At 32.3% G+C, this 23,827-nt stretch overlaps 1 protein-coding gene across 1 annotated transcript in view; it reads right to left on the reverse strand.

Annotated features, from left to right (window-relative positions):
- The window catches only part of LOC143912511 (protein unc-13 homolog A-like), a 99,536-nt gene extending 76,148 nt beyond the window's left edge, over window positions 1–23,388 (reverse strand). Inside the window, exon 1 of the mRNA XM_077431792.1 lies at window positions 22,900–23,388. Within this exon, the coding sequence (XP_077287918.1) occupies window positions 22,900–22,921 (22 nt within the window). The 5' untranslated portion in view covers window positions 22,922–23,388. The remainder of the gene's footprint in view (window positions 1–22,899) is intronic.
- Window positions 23,389–23,827: the final 439 nt, after the last annotated feature.

Below are 23,827 nucleotides of genomic sequence, written 5' to 3' on the forward strand. Positions count from 1 at the left end.
TGTTACTAATAATATTCGTAATTCGTATTATCGACGCGAAAGTATGAAGCGTGCATTGTGTTGTCAAGGATTTTTTTTTGTTGACAACCACGATAGCCAGTTGGTTTTTGACGACACAGCTTTGAAAAGACGTTGTTTGATCTCCAACCATCACTTGAAACGCAATATACAAGTCCACCAACTCGAACCATTACTTGAAACGCGACGTCTGCCAACTGAAGAAAGCAAATTCAAAAAGCAACGGAATGCAATATTGGAAACCGATCGAGTATGCACTGCTCGATCCAGACTAACACTGTACGCTGATTTAAATCTTGGTGCATTTCATTATGATATAGTATGAACATGTAGCGTAACTGCACTACCTCCCCTCAATGAATTGAATATATTAAGATCATCACTTATTCTAATGAGACTCTTTGAAAATGAGTTATAAAGCATGGGAAAAATGCATTGAATAATATATCAAACAGGAATAAGTTGAAGTACTATGACAGTGTTCGATAATTTGAAACAATTTGGATGAGAGAGTTTCTTATGGTTTTGAAAGAATTGTTTACTATTATTTTTTTTTGCAAAATTACCTTTAATTCATTATCTATTCAAAACCCGAGTGATAATCTATATATATATAAATATATATATATATATATATATATATATATATATATATATATATATATATATATATATGTGTATATATATGTGTATATATATATATATATATATTTATATATATATATATATATATATATATATATATATATATATATATATATATATATATATATATATATATATATATATATAGATTATCACTCGGGTTTTGAAGATAACTGGGAAAAAAAATCGCCCGTAACGGAAACGGGAAAAACGGGAATGAATGTCATTGCAACGCAATAATTTCAAATACTTTCGCGTCGCAATATGTGTTGTAAAATAAACAAACAAATTGAATGATTTCAAATGTGTTCGCTGCCTGCGTTTTTCCGACAAATGGGAACGAGAACGAGAACGAGAACGGGAACGGGAACGAGAACGGAACCGAGAACAGGAACGGGAACGGGAACGGGAACGAGAATTGCATGCGTTATTATGGCATTGCAACGCATGCCGGGTTCAGCTATTTTAATATAAAAATAGCTATTCTACCCTTTGTTCCATTCTCTGTTGCTTAGTTATTATATCACCAAAGGCTTTTAAACGTGAGTACAACCATTACATTTATTTATTTGCTTTTCAATTCATTTGTCATCTGGAATTTGCTTGTACTGCTTGGAATCCTTTTTATCGAGTATGCATAAATATATAATATAATATTAATAATTAAGACATTTAACAAATAAAAAAATTCCATTCCTACTGCAATTTTCCAGATCCAGATTGCTTCACAATGCTTTTTTTTGTTTCCGTTCAATCGAGGAGAAAAATTTATGATTTATATTTTTGTTTAAGCTTTTGAATTATATAATTGGTATTCTTTATTTATAAACCAATATCGTATTCCAATGTCCAATCAGATGCCTCCGTAATCCTTCATAATTTCACATTAATCCGTGTTCTACCAACTGTTCCTGTAATTCCAATGTACATACATATACATATGTATATGTTTAGATCTACATAGCTCTACTCTTAACAATATTCCCCCCTCATATTTATCTATTTTGTTGTTCTTTTTCTCATATTAAATTTCTATTATTTGGTCATCATTCTCAGTATTACGTATGTAAATATATCCCATATATATGTATACCACTATTCAATGCTTTCGTCTTTGTTTTATTTTATTTCATTATTGTAATTTATGTTAATGTTAATATACGCTGTAACGCTTATTGTTTCTATATAAAAAAATAAATAAATTTTCTAGAAATGGACTTGAGTCTACTTATATATTTACATATGTATTAAAATTTATATTAATTTGGCACTTTATTTCACAATAAGGAAAGACAACTACCAAAATTTTGTTATCATCTTTCTATATAATACAAATGTTTTACTAATGCATGATTTATGTACATATGCTGTTTCATGCTAGTTAAATAGAAAACGACAAGATACATAAATACATTCACATGATAAATAATATAATTCAATTCGATAAAAACTTGGCATTGGCCCTTTTGAAATGAAGCCAACAGTCATATAAAAATTTCACACCAGAAAGGATAATTTGGTTTCATATTGAAAAATACCTACTGTTGGGCTCATATTGCGCAAGTTTTTTATATCACATTTATATGATATAACTTTCAATTCGATACCATTCCATAATATCAGAACAATGTAAATTTAGCGACGTAATCTCAATTTCACAATTAACTCGACACAATGGGCTAAAAATCATCACGAGCACTTGCACGTACATTGAAAATATAATATTATGCTAATCTAGAGTGCACACATCATCGCTTAAGCGCGAATAAAACCTAAAATTTTCACGAACGGCAACAACAACAGCAACACAACGCTAAAGATAAAACCCTCCATATGAGAAAAGCCTTTGTTGTAAATCCTCTGGATATGAAATGTGGCTTTCCAGAGGAGTATAAGTTAGTTTTGTGGACAATAAGCTCCGAGCTCGACAAGAGTGTGGTATGTGTCGACATGTTAAATGCAACCATAACAATAACAATTTGTGACTCTACGGAAAATCCCCCCCCCCCCCCCCCCATAAACATCGTTAATATATAATAACGGATCACATCATAGATGCGGAAAATCTTCTTATTAATTTCCCAACTTTTTATGTCGATTTTATTTATTATATAATGGATTCAAAATGCATTAAACAATCTCCCAACTAGATCTGAAACGTTCAACTTTTTTCATTTGCAATTCGGCTGTTTCCCTTAACCGCCTTTTCCAGAAACGGCGAATAGAAAAAAAAAATAAAAGGAAAGAAAACGCTTTTACGCGTTCCGAATACTTTGACAAGACAAATTGAAAAGTAAAAGGCACTTCATACTTTGTGATCGAAGTCACCGGATTGTAAAACACATAACTAATTTAAATAAAGTAACTTGTAACGCCAAACTCGTTTAAAAAGTTTATTTTTTGTTTGCTACGAACGTGTTCCGAACATACGTATATTTCATTGAAAACACACTCGATCCAGATTATGACCAAATCGAATGGATTAACGACACCTACATACAATTTTCACATATAATTTTCTTTGGCGATTAACTTTTCTAACCCTCTTAAAGTACACACACACGCACAGCAAATTATACGTTATAAGAAATCTAGATTGATGGCGACAATCTTCTTCCCGATCACTCTTCTAGTGACGTTGAAGTTAAGCTAGCCGAAATAATTAGCAAACTTTTACAACGAGCTTATTTACTATATAAATCGGCACATTTATTCGCAATTTATACATTTCATACACTCGACTGGATCGCGAGCTGATGGATGGATGAAAATATAGTTCACAATATTGTCTTATTAGGAGAATATCTTCTACCGTCGAACAGCCGGGATTACCGTCAGACATTTTCTTGGCTTTTCATCACCGCACGAAATTTATTTTACTGAAATAAATTCGCCGAAAGCGGCCCACGAGAGTATCGTAAAGTCACGCGACAAAATGATGACGAAAAATTATTATTTGCCACGTGTATTTGTTTGTGTGTGTGTGTGTGGTCGAAAAACCCTGACGTATCGTACCGTAAAAAAAAAGAGACAAAAGCTGCCGGATTGGGTACGAGATCAAAATGAAGGGGAAAAAACCGTAAACGGCTTATGGAAATACTGCTCGACAAGGGATTTTCGCCAAATCAGAGAGAACACCGAATAATACATTCGTGTTTGTTATCGCCGTGAGCAATTTGACGATAGTTAATTTGAATTTCTGCAAATTTTCCGAGGACCTTTTCGAGTCTTAGCCCTAAATAATGTATAAACATTTATTTTCTCATAAAAATTATGCACGAAAGTCTTCTAATACTATTGACTGATATTCATAAACATTTCTAAATATAAGATATAAATAAAATATAACTGAAGAAAATCTTTAGAAAAATTTGTATAGGGATTTCTTGGCCTCGAACTGTGACCCTTCCCAAATCCAGACTATGAAGTAGTGTGAGATTTCGTGGATCTACATACATATGTATGTAAATTGAAAAATGTAGATTTGGATAAAAGACTATCAAACACATATATTTTATACGGTGGTTCAAAAGAAACGGACGTGTTTGTAATGAGTTATGAGTAATAATAGTTATTCAACTCGCCACTCTACATACATATGCAATGTAAGTAAACATGGTAAAAATAATTCTTAAGCTAGACTTTCAAGACGAGGAAATAACAGGAAAAAATTATTGAAAAAAGTACCTTTTTCATATATGTATCTCTTTTTACAAGCTTTTGTATAGAATAGTTTAAATTTTTTAGGTATTTAAAAAAAAATAAGCAGTTAAAAGTAAATTATTTCACTTTAAATAAGTCATTCATGATTAATTTTGGCTAAATAAATGACTCCTTTAAACTGAAATCTATAACTGTCAAGTTTTTATTTTTTAAAAGAACAAATTAAAAATCGAAACTAAAGAATTTGAAAAAAGCCCACTTTTTCGAAATCTTCGTCGAGATAAATCGATTAATGGAGACACGGGACATCGATGTTTAAAATTTATGATTTTTATTTTTATTTAACGTTTCCATGATACGACGATAATTTTTCACTAGGTCCAACGATGATCATATCACAGTTAATCATACGTGTCAAATCTGTTTTGATTATATTCGCTATTGAAAATTACTAAACCTATTGAAAGTGTTCTGAAAATCAAAAAAAAAAATACAATTTTTAGATTTAAAATAATAATCATTGTTATTGTTTTTATATAAAAACAATGTTGAATGATGACTCAAAAATAAATTTGACTCTAAACACATTAATTATCGACAAGATTCCCATTTCATTTGCAGCAAACCTTCATAGCTCACATTTTATTATTTATAGTTCAAAATAATGAAGTTTCATAAATTGAATATCAAACTCTCCATCCGTTAAACGGTTTCAAACTCTTTGACCAACTGCATCCAAACATATAACAGAATCATCTAAAATTCTCTTTGAAACTGCGTTCGATGGAATAATTAAATAATAAATTAAGACTTTTCCCCATCTAGTTTTTATATAAAATGTTATCGATATATATTTTTTTCAATTCAAATAAATTTAATAAAAAACAAATGAATATTAACTATTAGATTCGCCAAGCTTAGCTGTTTATATTACAAATACTGAGCGAAGCCGGGTAAAACAACTAGTATTCTATATATGTATGATGTTGTATAAAAAAATAGCGATTTATTTTAAATAGAAAGTACTTTTAACACCAAGACTAAGCTAGATGCATTTTTTCGTTTATGTTTTTTTATTTTTAAATGCTTTTTATTATTAAGAAATTATGTTCAAAATACGTCGTATATCTATTTTAATAGCTATGATCTACTGATCATTTTCTATTTTACAATTTTAATTTAATTTTGTTAGTAATCATAGTATTATATTATTCTAATGTTAACGTAAAGCATAATAGGAAAAGTAGCTCAAAAACCTATTTACAATTCTTATAAATGCTCATAATACATCTCATACATAATATGATTTAAAGACTCTCTAAAGTCCACGATCTAAATCAGATTATGTTTAGGTAATCTGTGTTTATACCTGGGTATAGAAATTTTGTTGTAATCACCGAGACTCTTCACAAGTGTGTTAGTATGGTTATTAGTGATTCTTTCATAGAATCTACTAGTTATTTTTTAGTAATGTCCGTAACAAACGGAATATTATATATGGCATACAGATTTTTCAAGTTAGTATATATGGGTGTATTATAAAATATTTTTAGGGATTTATTTTGTATTAATTGGAGCTTGGAAAGGTTAGTATTCGAGGTGTTATTCCATACAGGTAAAGCATAGATTAATAATGGTAATATGACCGCGCGATATAATTTTATTTTATTTTGAGTTGATAAAGCATCGCCTTCAATTTTTTCGAACAAGGAAGTAGTTCGATTCAGTTCGGTCGGCTCAGTAAAGTATTTCAGAATCTTAAGTAATATTCCTGAATATTTCACACATCGATCTCCAAAACCTAAGCCTTGAACGAGGTCGAAATTTTAAGCGGGGGGCTACACAGCGTTGCATACGTAAACTCCACCTCGAATTCATTCATTAATGAAACCGAACTGAAAAACCGGCCCCAACGGCGTTCCGTCACTAAAATAATTTTCATATTTATTGCCCAGTCATGTGTGCGAGACTATTTTTAAACTCGTCGATACTCTATAAATATGGCGGGTTTGCATTGGGTTAAAGTGTGAATTTTAAGTGAGTCGGTAGCGGCAGAATTGGCCGTGCCGACTATGCAAACAAACTTAACCCGACTTTAACTGCCAACGACCGAACTACCCCATAAACAGGGTGAAATTCATTTAAAAATTTCAACGACATATACATACATATGTATGTATGTATGTAAATGTTCACTGCGAGCCGCGTTTTGCGGTAATGTACGCTAATTGCAGCTGAAATGTGCTCGCGTCCACTATTTATAGACATAAATTTCATCGAAATACTTTCCGCTTTTAAATAAAATATTAGCAGAGGTGAAATAAATATTTCCTTAATGAAACAACACGATTTGGGACAAGTTTTTTTACATTATTTCATTTAGCTTGATGATTTGTATAGGCATGAATTCTGACAATCTTACACTAGACACTTACACTAGAAATTTAGCAAACATACATATTTTGAATGACAATCTATTTTTTTTATGCCAACTTTTAGTTTGATCTCCCACCGAATAAAAAACGTATTAACAAAGTGTAGGTTAATACTAAATATAGTAAGTTTATAATAAAAATTAATCAACATTCAGTACTTGTATTACAGTTTATAAAATCAACTCAACATAAAATAAAATCATATCGTGCGCTTATATTAATAGTAACCTATGCTGCACCTGTATGGAATAACGCATTCAATACTAGCTTTTCCAAGCTCTAAATATTACAAAATAAATCTCTTAACATAATTTATAACACACTCGTGTACACTAACCTGAAAAAACTGTATACTATAAATAATATTCCGTTAGTCACAGACATTTCTATCAAACTAACCAGTAGATTTTATGACAGAATCACTAATAACCATACTAACACACTTGTGAAGAGTTATAGTGAAGAGTCTTTAGTTAATATGATGTATAAAATCTATACCCTTCAGGTATAAACACAGATTACCTAAACATAATCTGATTTAGATCGTGGACTTTAGAGAGTCTTTAATTCATATTATGTATTAGATGTATTATGAGCCTATATAAGAATTTTAAATAAGTTTTTGAGCTATTTGTCCTATTATGCTGTACATTAACATTAAAATAATATAATACTGTATATAAGCCAGCAGTTTGGCTTAGTGATAGCGTATATATTTAGCATCACTGAGGTCATAGGTTCGTGTCCTTGCCACTGCTGGTTAGATTTGGGGGTTTTGTGACTCCAAATCGATCGTTTCTCTATCAGAGTTTGCCAATTTTATCTGATCATTGCTGAAACGGTTCCTGAAAATTGGTATTAAAAAATCTAATCCTGTTGTCACAAAAATCTGCCTGTGTATAATTTGTATTAATTATACACAGTAATCTGAAATCCATAGATGTCACTATGATTATTATTTCTGATTAATTGTTATATTCTATATATTCTGATTCTATATGTATGTATTACTGTATTTCTGATTTCTGATTGTTTATGTATTTCATTAACGTACACCCGTCGCATTGGAGCAAATCTGTAATGGCGAGTGTGTATTGATTGTGACAGTAAAATAAAATAAAATAAAAATAAATAAAAATAATGACAAACGAAAAAATACATAAAATTGCAAAATAGAAAATAATCAGTAAATTAGTAGCTGTTAAAATAGATATAAGATGCATTGTGAACATAATTTAGTAATATAAAAAAGCATTTAAAAATCAAAATCAATGAGTGTTTGTGTTTTCCAATAGTTGAGAGATGAAAAACGGAATACTCAAAATAATTTAACTTAAACAGTGTTTTTAAACGATATTATTTTACTAAGCAATATATATCCCGTGCTAATTTTTAAAACTGCTGGTCAGACTTGGATATTGTGACTCCAAGTAGATCGTTTTTTTTATCCGAGTTTGCCAATTTATCTGATTTTCAACCAACAAATTGGCAAAAATCATCCCACCCGCTATGTCACAAAAATATGAATTTGATATATGTACAATATGTAAAATTTATGTACAAGTCCATAGATGTATCGATGGATTAATTAATTGTTAATTTCGTGTTATTAACCCTATCAAAATACGGAGATTTATGTAATTAAAACGTGTAATCAATTGTCTAGGAAGGCGCATTAGGGTCTAACTGTTATGCCTTCCTGGTATATATCTATGTAAAAATAAAATATATATAATTATATACATATGTATGTAGGGATGATTTTTAAACGAGCCGAGCCGTATGTGTGGTTGGCCAAACTGCTAGGGATAAAGTGTGCGTGGTATGCATGGGAGAGACCGGATGCGTGTTGTTATGGTCACTTGTTGGAGAACAGGCCCGAAGACATGTGATAATAAATAGTCTGACACTTAATCTGCGCGTTTCGCTTAGAATCCTTCACATCCGGTTCCTATATGTATGTATATAAACTAATTAAATCTGTATTTACTCTGGAGTACACCGGGCAACTTTTTAAGCTTTCGTTTTTCACTACTGATAAACAATATTCAGAAGAAAAACAAGGGAGACTATCAAAAGACAGCTCTCAGGAGAGAGGGAGTATACTTGACAAATAGAATAAAAAGATTCAACTTCGATAAAAAATAAAACGTTCGATAAAAAGTTTCTTTTGAATACATTTTCACGTTATCGAATACTTTCACTATATATGTATGTAAAATTACATTATATTTTAAAACGCGAAAAATTCAACAATGTGTTTACGTTGGATATTAAAACAAAATTAAGCATTCGTTGTATAATTTACCTTGTAATAAAAATTGTGAGAAAATTTAACGAATCCAAATATCCTCAAAGCGAAAATTTGATAGAATAAATCAAGTAATAAAATAAATCGAACGACTTTGTTCTGGCCCGCGGCCTTTTATAATACAAAACACGGGTAAATTTACATAAAATAATACAAAATATAATCGTAAACAGTATCACGTGTTCAACATGCTGAAATTCACACAATACAATACAGTTGACACGAGTCAAACGATTGTTAAAACGGCGTCAATTATGCGATTCGACCTTCGGAGCTTTTTATGCTACACTAAACATTTGCCGGAAAAGCTCTATTTTTATGAGAGATTTTAATCATTCGGAAAATTTACGATTCCGTGCGAGCGCACGTGCGAGAAAAAAAGCAAAGAGCACCGGAAAGGTTATAGAAATATTGCGCTTTCAAGTTTTTACATTCCTCTGCGGGAATAGGGTTAGCATCGATCAAGGGGTGGAAAAATAACGTAAGAAGTTACACGAGAAACGCATACACTTTTATACGAGTGTGTGCTGCCTCACTTTGAATACATTTAAGATGTACACGTATACACATTATTTTCAAGCTGGTGTATATTTATTTGAATTGCCCTAGAGTGGATGATGTTTCAGGCGACTTATATTATTCATACACGGTTTTTGTATTGAGCGATACATAGTTGCGAATTTCATTTGACATCCGTATTAGTAACCAGCAGAATAAACTAGTGGTTAGCATATAATGCTTTGAACAGAGTGGTCACGAGTTCATATCCCACTGGTTTCTGTTGGCCAGAACTTGGATTTGTGACTCAAGGTCAATCGTTTCCTATCAGAGTTCGTCAATTTATCTGATTTTCACCGAAACAGTTCCAAAAAGTTGGCACCTTTATCAATTTTCTCGCAAAATCTCGCGTTTTCAGCAATCTGAATTGTATAAAATGCTACAAATTTACAAATTTGACCATAGATGTCTCTGAGAATATTAATTGATATGTATTCATGTACTTTGTATAATACTAATAATATTTGTATCAAATGTACGATGTTTTTGGCCAGAAAGGGGCATTGCGGTTACTTGTTAAGAGGGCTGTACACCCGAAACCTTAATTTTGTTGCCGTTCCTTTCTTCGATATATATATATGTATATTGAGTAAATGCGACAATATACATATATCAATATATATACATTGAGTGAATCCGACAGTTGCGCCTCGATCAGATAATACCTATTTTAAATCGACAAAATCGAGGTTTTGTATTCTCCAGTTTTCTCCCCCGAAACTTGACCAATTAAAAAAAAAAATCATCATCGGTATGAGAAAGATATTTTCTATGATTGTGTTTTCGTATTCTTTTAAAAATCAACCGTTAAATTAGCACCTTGGACTCTTTTCGTGGGTGTAAAAACGAGGCGATTTTATAGATGTTTGGTGGCTCCTAGCTCCTATAAAAAATAACTAATCAAAAAAATAAAAAGGTAGAAACATGCCTATGGTAGATATCCATATAATATCCATCCAGATAATTTCTCTAGTGCCATAATTGAGGAAGGGAGAAGTTTAATACGTTTGTATGGACAAGTCGCTGGTGTGCGGCCCTCTTAAGCCTTCCTGGTATAAATTAGATAAAATAAAAATAAGAAATTAATGCTATCGGAATTTCGAATGGGTAAAACTTGGAAAGAGATGTAAAAAGAATAACCAATACAGAAATTATTGTGGAGTATGTGATCTAAGTTAGAATAACCATGCGATATGTATGTACATATGTACGTATATCAAATTTTATAGTTTTAAATTTAAAGCTGTAGATTTACATCTCAAAAAACAAATTCACACTCATCTTTACGTATAATAAGATAATTTATAACATACCTTTCAAATTACTTGTAAACATTTCGGATAATATGCAGAAGTGTAGAAAATTTTATATAAAAAACTTCAATTGTTTATAATTTTCCTTTTTTTTGTAATTGAATTTTTGAATATGAATTAAACTTCTATTTAAAATACTCTTTCCAAAAGTCAATATTTCTTAATCCTCAATTAATTTGGCTTCTAACGAAATCACGGCTATTATATTATATAATATATTGAGTTTCTCAAAATTTGTTTTGGCTCAAAGGAGGTTCTCGACATGATAATTAGTTTTAAAATGCAGAAGGGAGTCATTAAGGTGAATTTCAATATTCTAAACCTGAGTAAACTCAATTTAAAAACACTTCCAAGAGTTTTTATGATGAAATTTATGGTTGGGTAATGGTTTCTACAAATAAATCTCAACTCTCTCTCCCTGTGAAAAAATTTTAAACGGTTTATAAAATAAGAAACTTTGAAGGCTTTCAACTCAAAACACTATACAAGATTGCTTACAACACATTTCGAGGCTAAATATAACTTTCCGTATATGTATGTATGCATAACCTTGTAAATAAATAACTTTCTTTATAGAAAATAAACGTAATAATATTTTACTATCGTCATACTCATATGTAGACAAACTAAAATTTAATCTTAAATTCTTGTTTATATTTTCGAATAAGTTGGGCTAAGTGCGATTAGATTTTTTTCATAGAATAATCATCGATCTAAATACTGCTTAAAATTCGTTTATGTAATTTTTTAAAAATATTTATAAATACATATGATGTGTGTATTAGTAGATTGCATAAGTTCATGCTCCATTTTCATTATATTTAAACGGTAAAAGGGCACGAATTTATGCAATCATCTCATATAATATGAACAGAAATAGAATGTTTGTTATTTTTTTTAAATAAGTACATTAGGATATGTACATTAAAAACAGCAAATTTTAGAGTTTGTACAGTTTCAGTGGGAAAAGAAGTGTAAATAGTAAATAATAGACGTGAAAAACGATGCTTAAGGAACATCGGTAATGGACTAGAGACGCGTTAATACTGGTGTTTAAGGAAAGCATGACGAAGTTTCAGATTTTTTTTCGTACCTTAGCAATGTGAAGAAACATCCAATGTGAGGTTTTTTTGATGATAAATTGTTCTATTTATATCATGAGATGAATTAAAAATAATTACTAAAACCGATTTACGATTTTCATAAACTTGAATGTGAAATATTTAAGTAAATATTAAATATTATATAATATTTTTCGTTTAACAATATATAAAAATACTTGTGGCATGTAATACGTTTATTCTGCTTTTTCAAGATTCTGGACATATCGAATTAAAAGAAATGATAACAATTTGTGAATTAAGTCAAACAGAAATAGTGCTTTTGGAATTGAAAATTGGACATCTGCCAATCTCAAATATAACGGCTCATATAACGCTTGGTAATTTAACTAGCTAGGATTTTTTTGCCGTAGGTTATGTTAAAAGAAAACATTATAATATGAGCATTTGGAATATTATACATATTTACGTACATATACATATATCAGGAAGGCCTAACAGGTAAACCCCAATGCGCCTTTCTGGCCAGTTACAAACAATGCAGCATTTTTATTAAATTACTGTTAACTCGAAATTAACGAGCCATCTACATATGTATGAATTTTAAGCTTGTACATAAATTTTGTTGTACATTAATCATACTCAAATAGTGGTGACATAGTAGGATGGTTTTTAGCCAATCTAATGGAGGAACCATTTCAACAATTAAATCAGAAAAATCGGCAAACTTTGATAGGAAACGATCGACTTGGAGTCACAAATATCCAAGTCAAACCAGCAGGATTATAGATAATATACTCAGAATAAATTATTTTCAATAGAGGTCAACTCACGGGATTGAACCCGGTGCGTCTCGGTGCTAGGCCCAACCATGCTACTGGCTTATAAAATATAATAAATATATGTATATAAAACGGACGCGATGTGTGCGGATATGTTTGTGGGTATGTTTGTGGCGGACGCGTGGAGACACAGCCAATCGGAGCCACAGAGGCGCATAGCCAATCAGAGTCAAGTGGTTGAGGAGAAGTGGGGGGGGGGTGTGGACGTTTGAAATGTGTGAGACGAGTGCACACACACACACACACACATTCATTCATCATATCAAACGGGTGAACGGGTTGGATCGGTGAGCGTGTAATGCACACACTCAACTTGATACATTATATTAATTTCTTTCCGAAACCACTCGTTGAAATCAACGGACACAACACCAGTAACATATATTACGTTACTATTTATAATTATTTCAGTACAATAAACTATAATGTATCATTAAAAGGAGAAGCGTTTTAAAAATATATGTATACTGTAGCATATGCTAAAAGGAGGCGCCGTTTTAATTGGTTTTCGAGGAATATCTCCAGGCGTAAGTGCACTCGGCTAACAATGGAGACCCCCGAATTGACTTAGTGGTCACTAACGGCATTCGGTCACTTCCCGCTAGAGTTCTCAGAACTGACAGCGCAAAAGCGTGGGACTGCGTATCTGGTACGTGACTATAACAATAGGCAAACAAGCGCGTCGAGGAAGATGCAGTGAGCGACCTGCCCTTTATAAGAAAGTACTTAGGCCATATGAAGGCATTTTGGACGGAGCACTGGCAGTGCGTGGATCTCCTTAATCACCCAATAAATGCTGTGAAGCGACTGTGGCCTTTTATTTGGATCCTCCACCCACCTCTACGCAACAATATCAGCAGCGTGGCTCGGTCGTTAAGCTTCTGCTTAACACTGAGAGGCGCCGAGTTCGATCCCTTGAGCTGACCTCGATTGAAAAAGAATTTTTCTGAGTATATCTGTAATGCTGCTGGTCAGACCAGGATTTGTGACTCCTGGTTGATCGTTTCCTATCAGAGTTTGCCAATTTTCTCTGATTTCATTGTTGAAACGATTCCCGATTAAAAATTGGCTAAAAATCCTTCCTACCTACTATGTCACCACTATTTGAGTATGATTAATGTAAATATTACAATAAAAATGTATGTACAATTCATAGATGTCTCGTTAATTGTCGAGTTTGTCAGTGTCTCGTAATTTAGCGACTTATGTATATAATAAAAAAAATGCTGTATTGTTTGTAATTTGGCCAGGAAGGCGCGTTGGGGTTTACCTGTAATGCCTTCCTGGTATGAAATAAAAAAAAATAAAAAATAAAAAATAAAATATCATTATTAAAAATTAAGAAAAAAAATCACAATTTTATATCAAACATCTATCATTATAAATTTCATAAAAATAAATACTAATATACTTAAATTACAATGTTAAAAAATAAACAATATTCTTCTTATTCTCATTAAAAAAAAAAACAGGTATCGAGATTTAAAACCGTAAAACTACCTGGCAGCAGATTACGCCTACTCAATCATTCCACGTAAGCGTATTACTCGAATCATTAATTGAACATTAAGACCAATCGCTGAAAACTTTCAGGCTCATGCGCGCACAGATCTGGCACACGTAAAGGGGAACAAACGAAGTGTAATTTAATATGTACAAGGATACGACAGGGACGAAATTCGTCACGTACACGCGAGGCGTCACGTAAAATTGAACGTACACGCGTAAGATATGAACTTCAGTTATTTTTTTATTACGATATCATTCCTCGAACAATAAAGGTCATCCCGAGCCGCCTCTGTGGGCGAACGCAAATTCTGCAGAAGTGAATGTCAATTCCATTTTTTTTTTCATTTTTTTGTGGTAGTAAAACTACAGATATTTGTCTCGGGGCTGGTTTTTTTTTTTTTTTTAGTACGCAAGATTGTATGGTTTTCATCATCACATTACAAAACGTTCTTCTGCGTGGTAAATGGGAGGTTGGGGATGAATTTGCGTTCGTAAAAATATAATAATAGATGCAGTTGATAAATGCTATGTGGGAATGAGAAAATTTCTGTTGATATAATATATTATAATACATATAACAATGGAATCGTATAAGTCTTCGCCTTAATGTACCAACTCAAACATTCGTAAACGAACATAAAATAATTTTATATTGAATATATTGTAAAATAAATTAAACGAAATGAATAAAGTAATATATGAAACGTCCTCTATGTGTTTAAATTGTTCCATACAATAAAAGCAAGAACTAATGCTCTTACTTTTTCACCAATTGCTCGAGTTTTACGTTGCTTGAATTTGGTTAGCAATCACATTGATATTTTCAATAGTTCACCAAATAATCTATCCGTTTTTTTATTGTTTTTTACTTTTATTTCTCAATTTTAAATTTTTAGTTTACAATATTTTATTTTTTAATGTTTAATTTTTTTTCTTTTGTATGTTTTTATGTTTATACAAAATGATTTTTTATGTATTATCTGGCCACGTTGTCATATTGGGCTAACTTGTAAAGATACTGTGGTATTGTATGTATAAAATAAACAAAATGTGATAAAAATATGTAATCAATGTTTCGAGAATGACCAAAATAATAGACAGAATCAAATGATACTGTCATCAACAGCATACAACCTAAAATAAAAAAAATACAGAATCCCAATGACTAAATTGTACCTATAGATTCTGCTGATCAATTTGCAGAACATTTCCAAATCTGTTTTCAGAGAAAAACAAGTCAATTATATATCTTTATTAGGTATATAAAACAAAATTCCATACCCTTTTTATGCCATGACCCAAATTTTGATAATATTTTTGAATTTACGACTTGAATTTTGATATCAATTTTAATAATAAAGTATTTATAGTGATTACAACATCAACAAGTATTTAAACAAATCACAGATAAGCTGCACTTACATATGTAGAATCATCTTCAATTAAGAATTTTAAATAGGTTTTTGAACTTTTATCCTATTATGCAGGACACTAAAATTAAAATAAGATAATACTATAAATACTAACATAAATGTAAAATAGAAAATGATCACCATATCAGTAGCTATTATATGTAATAGACCTACATAAGATGTATTGTGAACATACTATATAAGCGATAAAAAGCATTTCAAATCGAAATACATCAGTCTTCCTTATAATTTTTACTTTATCTACATATGGACGTAGTAACTAGAGGTAGGATAGTCACAGTGCTATCCATTGTTCGGTAAACCTTTAACAATGCATTTACAACCTTTGAACAATACACGGCCCCCTCAGGCTCCGGTGACTAATAATAACAATAGATGAAGTTTTGTGATCGTGCAAAAATTCGAACTCGAGATTTTGACTGATTCGAACTCAGAATCGATTACTGATCACGTTTTCATAATCTAGAAAAAATGTGTGTGTGTGTCTGTGTATTTTTAAAACACCGTAAGTCCTATCGAACTGAAACTTAGTATCGGGTACTGAAATTTTTATCGATAGGACGTAAATTTTTTTCAAATTTTTAAGTTAAATGGTACCTCCCCTTATAGGTGTCCACTTTTTTTAAATAATTTAATTGAATTATCTCCCAAACCACTAATTTTTTTATGATATTAATGACGTCAACAATAAATATTCGAATATTGGGTCACAATCCATAAGTTAAAAACGAATATAATATAATATAGGTATATGCAGTGGCGGCTCGTGGATAAGATATCTGGGGGTGCTGCGGTTGATTAAAAATAAAAAAAATGTTTATTTGGATTATATTTTACTATTAACAACAAAATTATCAAAATTAAACATTATATGTATTTTATTTCATTAAAAAATTGATTCTTCTGTCTTTTTTCCTTGAAAAAAGGTCTATCACCTTTTCATTAAATTTTTCACTGTTCATAATCATTTTTTTTCAATTGACAGCATAGACAAAGCCGTCAATCTTTCATGAATCATTATTTTTCTTATATATGTATGTCTTTATTCTATTTATTGATGAAAAACACCGTTCTGGCTCAGAGGTAGTTTTTAACTTTTTAAGTTTTCTTTAATTGAAAATTAATCGATATTACTAGATTGCAGCTTATCTTGATTTTGATACCATCTTAAATAGTGACGTGTAGAAGGAAGTGTAGAAACGTAGAAAGTGTAAGAGGTGTAGAAGGAAAGACAAAAGGTGCAGAAGAAATGAGGAAAAATGAGGAGCTTGTCGAGCGCGCGGCGCGCACACGTACGCAAAAAGAAATGTGTACTGTTGGGAGTGCAGTACGGACCAAGCTTCTAGCTGCCCCCGCGCCCCTCCTTCGCCCACTCGGCATATTCCATCGAAAACCGTACTGCACAAAATCATAAATGATGCCTCACTTTCTGATATTAGTACCGCGATGTATGATCATTATTGGATGTATCGGTGTGCGGGCGAGCTTAATACACGCTTAAATAAAATTGATATTTTCATGTAATATATTATACATACATTTATGTATATAATAATATTAAATTTTTCTCAATTTCCTTGGGGGTGCTGCAGTACCGCAGTGCGTATGGACGAGCCGCCACTGGGTATACATATGTCTATTCTCATAAGATATTTATTTAATAACACGATTGCCTCGTAACATATAGGTAATCTATAAATTACAATATATTTATGTAACAGTGAGTCATCCGATCTTATAGAACCACATGACAGATATAAATTCAACAAACTTTTCCAAAGACTGATAGTAATGCACCGTAAATAATAAAGTTGGCTATCTTTCTGACTAAGGCCGTATTTTTTAATAGAACTTGTTTGCCCCTTTCCATTTATGATTGAGACAAAATAAATCATAGCGAGTAAAAGTACATCACATACACTTTCCCTAGACGTGTAAACACACCGCCCACCCATCCACCACAATTCGGTCCACAGCACGACTATGGCGACACCCTCTATAATACGAAACGATAGGACAGAGTGTGTTGAAGGCCGTTTCGTTCAACTAGAAGGGCCGTGGGTCGACCTGACTAAGGGCTATTTGATCTTCGGCTCATTTAACACGTTTTCCGTCCAACGAAACACGAATGATTCATGCCGGAGTTTATTTCGCGGGCCACAAGCGTCATATGTGAACGGTGGCAAAGGTCCCGCGAGCCAAATTTCGACGAAATTGCCACGGAAACTTCTTCTCGCTTTTCCACGTCGAACCGTTGCCCGTTATTATTATTAGGGGGTGGAAAAACTAACTCGCGTCTGCAACAATATCGTATCGAGTTATCGCACCCGCTTGAATACGAGTCGCGTGTGTATAACTTACTTACTCACTTTCGAGTGTGGGAAGCGATGCAAATCGAGTTAATAAAGTGACAAGATTCAGACTCGGATGTACCGAGGTGATATCGTTCTTGGTTCTGTTGCCGAGAAGTTTTCCGGTGGTGTTAAATTTATGTGTGTGTGGCGTTGCTCTGAAAAGGTAACAAATTGCAAGTGTTTTCCAACCCTTTCGGGGAGCGATCGATGGATTTAAAGTTCGTGATATTTTAGCCCTTTCTGTTTGAAGCGGGAATAAAGGACAACGTGACATAAAGAGTTGCAGATTCATTGTGAAAAACATTTCAGCCGTGTACATAGATATGTACAGAGGTGTGGCATATTAAAAACTATATTTTTGCTCAATTTATTGATGTAAATAAACTTTGGTTTCAATAATCAATTGAAAATATAACACCGTCAATTATTTTATTTAAAAAAAAAATATTAAACACGCGAAAAATTGTAATATAAACTAGTAACGAACAAAAAAGGTTTTTTAATGAAATAAAATTTAAATAAATACTTCAAGTCTTATGTGAAATAAAATATGATTTTTTTTTTCGCGAAACGTATCAACATCGCCAAAGGTGAAAAACTGCTAATTGACCGATTTTGCATCCCCCTTCGACCCATTTATTTTTCTTTTCAACTTGAGTTACTACCTGATTTTTGTTCATATTTGCATTCAGTAGCCTGTTTTACTATTTAACCTTAGTGGTCTATCCATTTTGACACACCTCTGTATGTACATACATATGTACATATACATATGAGCGGTCTCCGTGACGAGACAGAATGTTAAATGACAGAAAACGCAAATATCGGAAGGCAAAGATCGAAAATCGAAAGATCTTATGTCGAAAGATAAAAAAAAATGGTGCATGGTAAACGGTACATACTCACGTACATACTCACTTAATTTGCGCGAGCAGGATACAACAGGAACAAGAGGAACAGGCTTTTCTTCCCGTATTAATGTGTGCGCGCAGAATTCATTTAACATTCTGTCTCGTCACGTAGACCCATGTATACTTTCATAATAACTTTTTATTCCATTCATTCAAATGTATTGATATGTTATATACGTTTGCGATATAAATGACGTACTATTTAAAAATAGAGATAGACAAATATGGGACACTTGAAAAAGTAGAACAATTTCCTAATTCTGAACATTCAGATGTCTAAAAATAAATATGACTCAATTGAACGTTTCGATAAAAACGCTTAAAAATATCCGTGACAGATATCTACAGCTCTTTTGAAAGCTGATAAAATATTTGATCAATTCGTCCAAATTTTATTATACATTTCAATATAAAATATATGTACATAAGTCGAAAAAAATGAAACAATAAATTATGTAGAAATTCAACATGGAAATGATCACAATCGCAAAGTAGAAAATACGAGCTTCGTGGAAAATTTTGTATCCATGGAAAAAAACCGTACAAAAAACCTTTTATATTTTGTACATATATTGATATTGAAAATGAACTCAAATGACAGTGACTAAGCGCTTTCGAAATGAAGCAATAGTAACGAAAGCTTTATAATATCCTTTGGTCTCTCGAGGGACGACAATTTTCAGCACCATTTATCACTAAAAAAAAGTCAAAATACACTCAAAGCCCTTGTACGCGTATACACAAGGAATTAAGCAAAAAAAAAAACATATTAAATTCGCCAAAAAGTTAGAAAAGAAAAATATTGGAATATTAAGAAAAATTCAATTATCTCATTGTGCGCAATTTGCATATATATTGGAGGCTAAATCTCGTTTTTCTATTACTTAAATGGATTTAATAAATGTTCGAAGCTTTGTATTAGCATTTTATTATGTTTAAATTGTTCCTTATATCCATTACACCTGCGAAAATATTAAAATTTTATATATTTTTTTGATTTTTAAATGCTTTTTATTAATACGAAATTATGTTCACAATACATCTTATATCTATTTTAATATCTACTGATCTACTGATCATTTTCTATTTTACAATTTAATTTAATTTGGTTAGTAATCATAGTATTATATTATTCTAATGTTAATCTACAGCATAATAGGAAAAAGAGCTCAAAAACCTATAAAATTTCATATCAACACGTACCTAAAGTACGTACATATTAAATCATACATAAATAGGGGGGGGAGGATCGATATAATCGACTTGCAGATACAAAGCGGCATTTCACGCGTGTAAATCGAGTTCTGATAAAAGGGTTCAACGCCTGGAAATGATAAACGTCGTTATGACAACGATTCACCGATTCACCTGGCTGAAATAGCCAAAACAAACTTCAAATCGAAACGTCGATTTGCTCGAATCGACATAGAAAACGCTTTGCACGAGCATTCCTTCGGTATACCCTTGAACGTCACATAATTTTCCATGATAATAAACATTTCAACGTTGGTAATAATATAATTTATGTATACAATATGTCAATCTTTGCGATAAAGGTGGGTTTTTTTCATGAAAAATTATCCGCTTACCTGTAAGGTTAAGTCAAATATAAAATTTTGCGGGTTGGGTCGTTTTTAAACTTTCATAGTAATTGATCGTGACTGGTGCTTATGAAAATAACCGTACGCTTACGAATACGCTCTCAAAATTTTCATTTGGCGATTTTGGCTCAGGCCAAATACCACTCGAGTAAAAGTGTGTGTGTTTTTTAATATGAATAAGCATTTTTAATTATTTTCGTTTCGAAGAGTAACGAGAACCGTTTAAATTTCGACTACTTACGTAATCAAACGTTTAACAAAATGGAAATTCGTTTAATTTTGAAATATGTTATGGTGTCGTTCAAAAGTTTTGACGTTTAAATATTACAACTTTTCCACTACGAGGGATGCTTTTTAACGATTTGAAAGACCCATTACAGCTTAAATTGATAACTATCGTTGGATTTTAACTACGCGAAACAATGTAAAATATATACACAATAAAATTAACTACAAAATGGTTCGATAAAACTATATGATCATACACTACAATTACATATTGAAATTATACCTTTTTAACTGAATCAATGAAATTTCACGCAATTAATCGTTGACACGATATTTGGAAAGTTTAACGATGGCTTAAAATTATGTTGAATTCGTTATGTAACTAAGAACAAATAATCAACATGACAAATATTATATTATGTCAGGTATTGTCGATAGAAAATTCATTTTATAATATATAAAGCACATTTCATTCAAATATATATTCAAATTCAATACGAAACTTTTATACGAGTATAAAAATAAAACAGCTGATGTTAAAATATACGGAAATATATTCACTTCATATCACATAAATATTTTAACGTTACAATAGTAAGGAATCGATTAAGTTAACTTAGCTTAGCGGAAAGGAATTAATTAGTCAAATTTTATTTATGGAAACGTATTTCATGACTTCAATGTACTAGTAAATCAAATCTCTCCACCTTCGTTTCAAATAATGTATTAAAAATATGTATTTTCTGTATTACTCAAAAATTGTATTTTAAATACATATGTATTTAAATGAAAAATAGCGTACAAAATTGGATAAAATAAGTTCACTATAACGATGTGAATTGTATTTATCATTATTTATTTAAAATATTAGAAAATGTATTTGACAGTAGCGGTAAATCCGAAACAAAATAGTACCATAATAGAAAATCGCAAAAACCCTTAAAATATTAGGAAAATTCATCGAGTATAAAAGTACACAGTAAGAAAATCACAATCAATATACATAATACCAGTCAAAAAGTGCAAAAATTTTAAAAATTATAGGACAATTCATCGAGTATAAAAGTACATAGTAAGAAAATTACAATCGATATAAAACGAGTCAAAAAGTGAAAAAACTTTAAAAATTATAAGAAAATTCATCAAATATAAAAGTACATAGTAAGAAAATCACAATCGATATAATACCATAGTCAAAAAGTGCAAAAACTTTAAAAATGATTGGAAAATTCATCGAGTATAAACGAACATAGTAAGATAATTACAATCGATATAAAACGAGTTAAAAAGTGAAAAAACTTTAAAAATTATAAGAAAATTTAATACCATGGTTAAAAAGTGGAAACCCTTAAAATATTAGGAAAATTCATCGAGTGTATAAGTACATAGTAAGAAAATCACAATCGATATAATACCATATTCAAAAAGTGCAAAAACTTTAAAAATGATTGGAAAATTCATCTAGTATAATCGAACATAGTAAGAAAATTACAATCGATATAAAACGAGTTAAAAAGTGAAAAAACTTTAAAAATTATAAGAAAATTTAATACCATGGTTAAAAAGTGGAAACCCTTAAAATATTAGGAAAATTCATCGAGTGTATAAGTACATAGTAAGAAAATCACAATCGATATAATACCATAGTCAAAAAGTGCAAAAACTTTAAAAATGATTGGAAAATTCATCTAGTATAATCGAACATAGTAAGAAAATTACAATCGATATAAAACGAATTAAAAAGTGAAAAAACTTTAAAAATTATAGGAAAATTCATCAAGTATAAAAGTACATAGTAAGTAACCCAACCTAACACTAAACCGCAGGAAAAAGCTCATTGTCGATCATAACAATGAACTAAATCCAACTCTGTAGTTTAGAAAACAATCGATATACGTTAAAATCCACCCTAAACAGTCGATGGCAACCGTGTTCCCGCGTTGGGAGAGCGTGAAAAGGAGCGCGCGCTCGGAAAATCGCCGGAAAAGCGTATCCAATCAACGTAAACATATCTCACCTGTGACACTGAGCAGGGACATGGCGCCAACGTGACAACACACAACCGAACCTCCACCGGACAATAACAAGTAAGAGTATCAGCAGTACGCGGTGGAATCAGCAGTGCCGAGCTGAAACACTAGTTCAACACTGTCACCTAAACATGGTACGCGTAGTGTAGTGATAGTGAGTGCAGCACGAGCGTACTGTCTAACTAGAGGCGCGCGCGAACCGCGTACATTGTTTACGGGGCGCACTGTGCCACTGAAGTACGGGGACCGAGGGGGGGGTTGGTGTAAGGGGTAGAGATTGTCGGTGGGCAGGGAGAGGGGGAGGGTCGGGGGTGTGGAAATTGGGGGCGCGCGTGAGGGGTGCGGGACGCGGCGCTGCGTCTGCGGCGGGGGGGGCGCGGCTGCGTCGGCGACAGGGGCGGCGGCGGCGGCCCGGGGCCCCCGGCCGCGGCTCAGAGGCGCCCCATCGCTTACGGCCCTCGAGCTGCCCGCGGACTGGACCGCACTTCGGACCGAGCTTTACCCGCCCTGCCCGCGGCCATCTTGCACGTGCGCACTGAAAGCCTTCCAAGCCCGCCTCGGAATGCAGGGTATGCCTCCAGGGCCGGCCCCACGTCAAACTTTCAAGATCGACCCCCCGCTCCCCCCCTCTTCATTTTTCCAACTTTATAAAAAATGTGGCTTCTATCCTAGAAGAATGCCAATGTGAATGATTAGGTTGGCATGCGTGAGCTGGAGAATAGTTAAGTTGTCACCTTGTCAGTGCATGTAACGTGGCGACCGATTAGTTCATTGTGGCACTCCAAAGAATAAATAACGATGTACATAAGACTCGTCTCATTTTGTTACATACCTCCTTTTAGCTTCACTTACGATTACAATTCAGGAAAAAAATTGCCCCTTATCCGATCGTTTTCATACTTTGCCATATTGCTC

Source organism: Arctopsyche grandis, chromosome 6 (assembly GCF_051622035.1).
Source record: "Arctopsyche grandis isolate Sample6627 chromosome 6, ASM5162203v2, whole genome shotgun sequence".
NCBI classification, from domain to species: domain Eukaryota; kingdom Metazoa; phylum Arthropoda; class Insecta; order Trichoptera; family Hydropsychidae; genus Arctopsyche; species Arctopsyche grandis.